The following is a 9,045-nucleotide window of genomic DNA, read 5'->3' as shown; positions in this document are numbered from 1 at the left end:
TGTTGAGTCTTGAGTTAATTTTTTAATGATATCACCGTACGTATCCTTATTAACTCTCGAATGTAACAGGGGACTCCAAGGCTTTTTTTCCAAATCATTCGTTCGGACAAAATGCAGGACGTTGCTGGTCTCACTCCTAACGTTATGGCCAACATTACTAGAGAAAAATATGCGAGTTTTGACATTGCTAACTTTTTGTTCGGAACTCCTCCAAAATCTTACTCGTGACCTCTGTTTGACACATATCATCCTCGAAAAAGAGGATAAGATTGTCTGCAAATCATAAATGAGAAAGTTCAGGCCCATCCCTTTTTCAACCGGATAGGTTTCCAGAAGCCATGTTCGCAAGCCGCACTAATCAGCTTGGACAGCCTTCCAATGCACAGGACAAAGATGTAGGGTGAGATTGGGTCTCCTGGTCGAATTCCTTTGGTAGGAGCGAATTCGTCCAAGGCTTTCCTATTCCAAAGAACCCTCATCCTTGTGGTAACGATACAATAATAAATTAACTCAATACAGTGAGCCAATAACCCAATATCCAGTAGCGTCTCCTTGATAAAATTCTATTTCAGCATGTTATAAGCTTTCTCAAAATCAATCTTTATTGCCATCCAGCCTTTGGTGTCCTTTTTGTGTCTCATGCAGTAAATAACTTATTGGGATATGATAATATTATCAGAACTGTGTCTCCCAGGAACGAAGCTGCATTGTGTTGTTTTAACCAATTTCTCCATCACACTTTTGAGTCTATTGGCAAGAATTTAAATGATAATCATGTATGATACACTATACAGGCTAATCAGACTCATTTGTTTCAAGTTAGTTGTCACATCAACCTTAGGAATGAAATATATTAGCATTTCGTTAATTGTTCTAATATCTTTAGGATTATTGAATATCCTTCCCACCATGTTGCAAACATCAGGACCCACTAGATGCTACTTGGTTTGATAAAACTGAGCTTGAAAATCATATTTTTCCTGGCGCTTTAAGACTACCTATGCTAAACACCAAGTTTTTGATATCCTGAACAGAAGGAACACATTAAAGAAAGTCAAGATCGGTAATGGACCTCAAGGATGGAAGTATCCGAGATACAGGCACCCTCATCATTTTGAAGCGAGATAAGTTTGTTTCTTCTTCTTCTAGCCACAGTGGTTCCATGGAAGTACTTGGTATTTTTATCTCCCATTTCCAACTACTTGCACCGAGATTTCTAAAACCAAAGAATTTCTTCCTGATTCAGGATCTCTTCGTACTCCTTCCATAGCTGGGGCTGAAGCTCTTCGAGAAATTTGTTGTTATCGTAAGATAAGGAGGCCGCAATACCCTTAAGTCTTCTTAAGATTTTGTTATTCTTTCTCTGAATATTTTCGAACACAAAATAATTCCAATCTTGAAGAGACTTTTGGAACTCTCTAATCCCATTAGGCCATGAATTTTGCATATTTCAGCTAGTGGAGACCACATTGTCAAAATTGGGGTGGGTGAACCATGCTACTAGGAAACGGAACGGATGACGACCTCTATTGGGAGAGGGAGGGGGAGACAATTGAAGGAGAAGAGGGGTGTGATCAGACTTTAACATGGGGAGGTGCATGATTATGACCTCGGGAAATAAAATTTGTCAGTCAAGGTTACCAAGCCCACGGTCGAGTCTTTCTATGTTCCTATTTTCCAAGTGAAGGGCCAGCCAGAGTAACCATGGTCGATAAGTCCACACTCCATAACACAATTTTAAAAATCAGGGCATACTCAATGATGCTGCAGGGTCGAACCCCCCTTCCTCTCAAAATCTTGGAGCATGGCATTAAAATCTCCAATTAAACACCAAAGACGATTGATCCCAGAAGACAAGATTTAAATATGGTCCCAACGATCACGACGAAAATTTCTCTGAGGACTACTGTAGATAGCTGTAAGATTCCACACATCAGAGTTTTTCCCAGCGACTTTTATGTGAATATACTGCTTATGATGATGGAGAATATCTACTTTCCAATTATCCGTATCCCACAGACACCAAATTCTTCCGGAGAAGCCAACAGCTTCTTCCACAAAACAGCCATCAAATCCCAAATTCTTTCTGATCTTGTACCCCTTATCACCACTGATATGAATTTCTAGAAGGATGAGGAAGGTAATATCATACTCTTTCTTGAGATCATGGATGAGAAAGGAGAAAGATTTACTCCCCGCATCTCTACAATTCTACACTACAAGATTCATTAAAAAAGCTTGTAAAAAAATTGGTCATCACCAGAGACCAAAACCTACTTGGGGGCAAACCTCCGCTCCTCTAAACTAGCCTTGTCAATTTTGACTTGCATATCTTCTTTTTACATCCCGATGTTACTAGCCATGGCTTCATCCGGAGGTTTCTCTTTCTGTTACTCCTCAATAAGACATTCCTTCGACATCCCCAAGTCTTTACGCGAGAAGGGGGACTTGGTTAAGGAAGCTATTTTTTACCACAAAGGAAACGAAAAAAATTATTAGCCATTTTAGAGACCTCATATGCTTCTCTTTGTTCACGCTCAAGTCTTCTCAAATAATCCAGCATCTCTCATTCCCAAAATTCTATCTCCTTATTTCTAGAAGCAGAGCATTTGGGTTGAGTGTCCTTTCTTTCTGGCTTGATGGCAACAAGTGTGGAAATCACAGACTTACCTTTATTTTTACTTGTAATATTAGAAGAACTTGGGCTATATTTCATTGTTGGGCCTTTCCTTTCGGTCTGAAGATTCTTACCTGCCTTTACTTAATGATCTTTTTATGAATACGATTCACACTAGTTTGGGCTTTTTTAGCCATTTTTTTTTGTTTCAACTCCATTAGGCCCATTTTGCATGTTGATAGGATTAGATTGTTCCCCATGCATAACTTTTGCATTCAAATATTTAGCATTCACCGAATCATCTTGATAAAGAGCATTAAATCTGGATCCTTTCTCATTTAAGTAGACAACAATAACACTATCTCTTTCCAATTCAGGTTGACCATCCTTAACTATAGTAAGACCTTTAAATCCCGTCTTGCCTTTTTCAACTTTCTTTTTATATTGTTTTCGTACCATCATCTACAGCCCAAAGCTTGGGGGGTCTTAGTTTATTTTTTTGGCAAAATTCGAAACAGGATTACCATGATCTCTTTGCCCTGATCCTCGGGTTCCTCATGATTCTGGTAGGTCTCCGCTCCACCCTTACGTCAGTGATGTTCTCCTGGTGTTCGTCATTGCATCGTGGTGATTCCGGAGTCCAGACACAAATCAGCTCTATGACTGTATTTTCCACATCCAATACAAATCAAATGGCAACCTTCATATTCTATGTTGAGTTTACTCCCGAGAACCGAGATCTTGGGAATCAGTTGCTTTGAGAGATCTATTTCCACACATATTCTTGCAAATTTACTTCGAGAATGAATGGACGTAGTCCGATCAATTTTGAACATAGTACCAATCATCGATCCGACATGCCATAAGAACCGATGGTTGTATAACTCAGTCGGAAGATTAGGAATCTAGATCCAGGCTGCTATCTTCTTGATTGCTTTCATTCGAGGAAGAAAGGCCTCCATCTCTGCACGATAAGACAATGCCCTGCTATCATCCAGGGACCTCCAAGGAGAGTATGAGAATAGTCTTCTTCATTTGAAAAGTGAACGAGGAAGTAATCACAGTCCATATCAATTATATTTATCGTACCTTTCCTTATCCAATCACGTTTTAAGCATTGTTCCATGTAGCCAAACGCCACCCTCTTCCCACGCAGCGTGCCACGGTTTACACCATTTATCAAATTCTTCTTTAGACACAGAAATGACCGGACACAGGTCAAAAGGCTTTTCCTCTCTCGCCAGGCTTTTCTCCTTTTTGTACCATCGGTCCTCAGGGTCAAACGCCTTTTCATCGACATCTTCCAATGTTACATCTAGAGTTTCCACTGAAGGACCAGTCATTTTCAACAAGGAGTCTTTATAATATGCCTTAGGGGCAACGTTGGTTTCCGGAGTGTCATCAACTGACATATCAACGCCTTTCGCTGGTTGGTTGAGATCGACATCGTCTCTATATTTCAATTTCTTTGTACTTCGGAGCAGCAAATCATCTTCTCGTGAAGATGTCCTAAAAAAAGTTCTTCAATAGCCATTTTTGCCCTAGGAGAACATTTTTGGTATAGCCCTAAATTCACTAGCGACTCAATGCTACCTCTTGTTAACTAACCAAAAGGAATGACTTTGAGTGAGTGATCTAATAGTATTATTCTAACTAATAATTATAGTGGGATTACAATTTTTCGTTAATTTATTCTTTAAAGTTGCATTTGCTTTTAAAAATAGGATAAGATAAGATATAAATGAGAGATATAAAAATTCAAAGAAAAATATCGTTATGAGTAAAATGTTTTAATCCTTATTCTAACTAATGTTTTTTATATTTTTCATATAATAAAATAAATAAATTTTTACGAATTTCTAAAATGATAACATATTAAGTAAGCCTTAGAAAAAATTTTGTGATGAACATCTACGTTTTTGAGAAAAAAACTTCAAAGAAATAATAGAAAAATTGCAACCGTAAAGTTATGAGTCTCTAACAAAAAGATAAATCATATGTAATTTTTTTAAGAATTTATCTTATATATTTAGGGGCTAAAACTTATTACAATTTTTTTTAAGAACTCAATGCTACTTTATTTTATTCAAAATATTTGAAAAATCTACGTGTCTTAATAAATTAGCAATTTTAACTATAAAAACTGAGATAATTCTAACGATAAATGTTACAAACTAACTTGATATCTACTAAATTGGATTGGATTAGCTAGATAAAGTTATCAAAATTATTTAAAAAATTATTTACCAAATTATCCATTTTGAATAATTTTATTGAGCTAATATAATACATAATTAGATATTTACGATTTTTTTTTATTATGATTAATTCAAGAATTTAAAATAACATAAACATAGCATGGCTAAGACGATTAGGCAAAAACACCATCTCTAATGATCGCTGTTTCCTCTAGAAACCAAAGAAGGACACCAACTTGCACCATCAATTTTTTCTTTTTCCCTCTTCACACACAACACAACACAACAATCAAACAACAAAAATCCAAGCTTTCTGTCAAATTCCCCAAATCCCTCTCTTACCAACACGACCCCATTAAATTCCAAAACCTAGTTAACTTCTCAGTACCCTGCAACTTTGCAACTTGCGATTTGTCTATTTTCCCCTTCTCTCAATTTGACTTTTCTCCAATTTCAGTTGATTGAGGACGCCCCACCTGAAAAAGATGCCAACTTGCATAGTTTTCATCATGTAACTTGTGCAATCTCCTTCAGCAACATCATTGGGTGCTGTCTTATTGCGCCTTTTTTCCCCTTACAGATATCTTTGAGTTTCAGACAGTTAGATCCTATGTCAGGTAATCGACCTTCTTCTCTTACCCTTTATCAAATTTGTGCCTTGATTTTTTTTCTCATGTGAGACTTTGATCTTTACCTAATGTTGCAAATAGATAGGGTTGATAATGATTTTGCATATTGAAACAAGTGGAAATTTTGAAAGGAATTTGTTTTGGACTAATTTGAATATATAGCATCAATGTCTGTACTTTCTTTCTTATGTGTACAATACATAATGGTGTGTTTCATGTCATTAATGATTGTTGTATTTGTTTAATGATATATGAGGATTTGTTTCTGAAAAGAAGACTCTAGACTCTAGTCTATGATTTGGATTTTAGAGTGAGTTATAGAGTTTATAGTTAAGTGATCAATGATTTTAATTAAGAACTGTTTGTGATAACAGGTTGTGAGTTGAAAGTGTGTTGAATGGGTTTTCAGACTATGGGTTCTCAGAGTAATGGGCAACAGTCTCATTTACAGTTACAGCCACCACAGTTATCTAGGCAAGGTTCCTGGTATAGTCTCACACTTGATGAGGTTAATAATCAGCTAGGAGACTTGGGGAAGCCGATGGGGAGCATGAACCTCGACGAGCTTCTCCAAAATGTGTGGACTGCCGAGGCGAGTAAAGTTGTTGGGGTACAAAATGAGCAGATGTCATCTTCGTCTTCCCTTCAACGCCAGGCCAGTCTGACACTGGCTCGTGCGTTGAGTGGGAAGACGGTTGATGATGTTTGGAAAGAAATCCAACAGGGGCAGAAAAAACGATTTGGAGACAATGTTAAAATTGAAGGTGGAGAAATGACTTTTGGTGAAACAACATTAGAGGACTTTCTGGTACAAGCAGGTCTCTTTGCTGAAGCTTCTGTGAGTCCGAATGTGGGGTTGAACAGAATGGATTCTGCCACCACACAAAGTTTACAACAAAAATCAGGTGCGTCGCCCTCCGCTTCGGTTAGCAGTTTGTCGGACACAAAACCGGGTCGCAAAAGGGATGCTCCAGATGCATATGAGAAAGCTTTAGAAAGGAGGCTGAGAAGGAAAATCAAGAATAGGGAATCTGCGGCACGCTCACGGGCATTTTGATTGTTGCTTATCTTTGCCTGATGATGGTGCAGGCATATCATAATGAATTGGTTAGCAAGGTTTCTCGACTAGAAGAAGAAAATGTAAAGCTCAAGAAAGAGAAGGTGCAGGATCTCTCGTTCATATTTTGTTTCCCCTCAATTCTATGTTGTTTTTATTGTGTCTATAATCAAGTATAGAGTCTCTCAAATTTTCTTTCCTTGAATATATTTGTAGTAAACTATGCATATTGAAACACGACTTAGTTTATCTGTCAACTATATTTTTTCTTTCCTTCTTAGAGAAATCCTTTCTTTTCTAAGCCTCGCAAATATTTATTCTAAACCAATGAGTACAAAGCTTAATTTATATGCACAAACAAATCCCCTTTTCTCACGTAATATAATGCATTTGACACATCTTTTTCTTTTTCCATAATGCTTTTTGTTAGAGACTTGGGTGTTATGGTGTATCCAAAGTCCCACATTAGGTAGTAGGGATATTTGATGTTGTATTTAAAGGGAGTGGTTATTTCTCCTTAATAGCTAGCTTTTAAAGTATGGTTCCCCACTTTCCTTAGATATTCAACACTTTTCTGCTATAATTGGATGACGTATCATTTTCATTGTTTATACATATTATGTGTTGGTAAGTGGTAACATTTTCTAATACTAGCATTTAGGACCTTAAGCTTTAATCCACCCAAGTCTTGCATTCTACAACGAACAAACATGATTGCATTTGTGTTTGCATGTTATAAATTCATGATTCGTATGCTGTGTGCACACCATTTATTTGTAGCCATCCTTATTCATTTGTATATTGTCGGCATCAATCCGGGTATTTTTGTCTCATCAAGCAGTGTTATTATCATTGTTTTATTTTCTTATGGAAATTACTTCTTAGTCCTAACTTATGGTTAAAGCGAGTGAGCTTTGCAAGCTAGTGAGGCCGTGATCCTATTTTCTGTTTAGGCTTTTGTATTTATTATTGCCATATGAGTGGATGTCATTTTAACTTGGAGGGTTTGCTTGATAATTATTCATCCTCATGGTTAGATTTACATGTTCTATTGTTGAGGCTAACCAACAATGTTTTTTTAAGATAAAAATGATTTAACTCTAGGATTTTAGTTAATTAGCTTTGTTCCTCCATTCTTGTTAATGTTTTCTTGCTAGGTTTAGTTTCTTGGCTTCTTTACATTATGTTCATATTTTCTTGGATCATGGTAATCTCAGCATATTGTTTGGTACATCTATTGCTTGTGTTATCATAGATTTTATGGAAATTTTATCATGTTTATGATGATTGAAGCATCATCTTAAGAGTCGTTTGAATGCAAGAAAACCAAGAGTCATAATTATCTTAGTATAACAAGAACATAGGAACTTTCTTAATTATTGCAAGGTGATTGATTTATACTAGAAGCACATCATGGAACAATTGCAAATTCCTGATTCTATTCTGGACTCTCTTTTCTTTTCCCTTTCTGTTTAGGAATTCGAAGAGAAGCTACCATCCGAATCACCATCCGAACCAAAATATCAGCTTCGAAGAATAAGTTCTGCTTTTTTCTGACAGTGTGACCTGCACTGAAGTACTTCTTTTTTGCTCCCCATGTTCTTGGTATTATTAAGCGGAACGCGTGGCGGATAAAGATTGCATCACTTCATTGTAGTGCTGAATGATGACGATTTGCTCCAGTAGCAGCAAATTTGTTCAATCTAATCTATTATCTTCTATATAGTTAAAATAACTAGAGGGTACATATTTGGCTATGGTTTCCTTTGATGAATCATAAGCTTAAGCTTTTTGCTTTGTTGGAAAAACAAAAATACCTGAAGAAAAAAAAGGAAAAAAGAAGAAAAGATTTGAGTGTAGTGGTGGAAAATGTTGCCGCTTGTGTAATATTATCCCTTAAATCAGGGAATTATTGCATGGTCATCAAGTTCTTGAAAGAAAGTAAAAGGTAACCAAATGTGTAGGTTCTTTTTATATTAGCATATTCTTAGTGCAGAATTGTAATAGACTTATAGTTAGTATGGTTTGGCAAAGTTTTAGGAGGAGAAATTATGGAGAATTGGTGTTATCTATAGAGGAATTCTCCAAGTAAATTAAACACCAAAAGGGAAAATTTTAGTTTATTATGATAAAATTATTCAAGTGAAGTTTGCTTGCTTGCTTCCCCTATTTTCCTTCCTTTTTATTTTTAATTATATTTTTATTGCCTTAATTGTTTTGGATAAACACAGAGATTTAACTTTATAGACAGTTGTGTAAGTGAGAAAGTTAAAGATAAGTTATCATTAAAGTAGAATCTATTACATATAGAATTTTTTTTAATACTGGCTTATTATTTCTTTCTTTATACATTTCTCCATTATATTTTTCCTTTTTGCAATTATCTAAATGCCACAAGATTTAAGTAAGATCTAAAAAGCAATATGAATAAATAAATGAAATTGAATGTAATAAAATGTTTGTTTTAGAAAATTCCTGAATTTTAATTAATGTTTGAATGGTCAAAAGAAAATGTTATATTTATATATATATATTTTTTGGGTG

General features: G+C 35.8%; 1 protein-coding gene across 1 annotated transcript; it reads left to right on the top strand.

Annotated features, from left to right (window-relative positions):
• LOC107609532 (ABSCISIC ACID-INSENSITIVE 5-like protein 2) lies at positions 4,999 to 8,651 on the top strand. Its single transcript, XM_021107093.1, has 4 exons — positions 4,999 to 5,432; positions 5,819 to 6,495; positions 6,529 to 6,605; positions 7,978 to 8,651. Exons 2-3 carry the CDS (start codon positions 5,842 to 5,844, stop codon positions 6,571 to 6,573), a joined length of 699 nt encoding a protein of 232 aa, XP_020962752.1. The 5' UTR covers positions 4,999 to 5,432; positions 5,819 to 5,841; the 3' UTR covers positions 6,574 to 6,605; positions 7,978 to 8,651.

This window comes from Arachis ipaensis, chromosome B07 (assembly GCF_000816755.2).
Source record: "Arachis ipaensis cultivar K30076 chromosome B07, Araip1.1, whole genome shotgun sequence".
Classification (NCBI taxonomy): domain Eukaryota; kingdom Viridiplantae; phylum Streptophyta; class Magnoliopsida; order Fabales; family Fabaceae; genus Arachis; species Arachis ipaensis.
The sequence above is the reverse complement of the archived record's forward strand: the minus strand, read 5'-3'. Positions and strand labels throughout refer to the sequence as shown.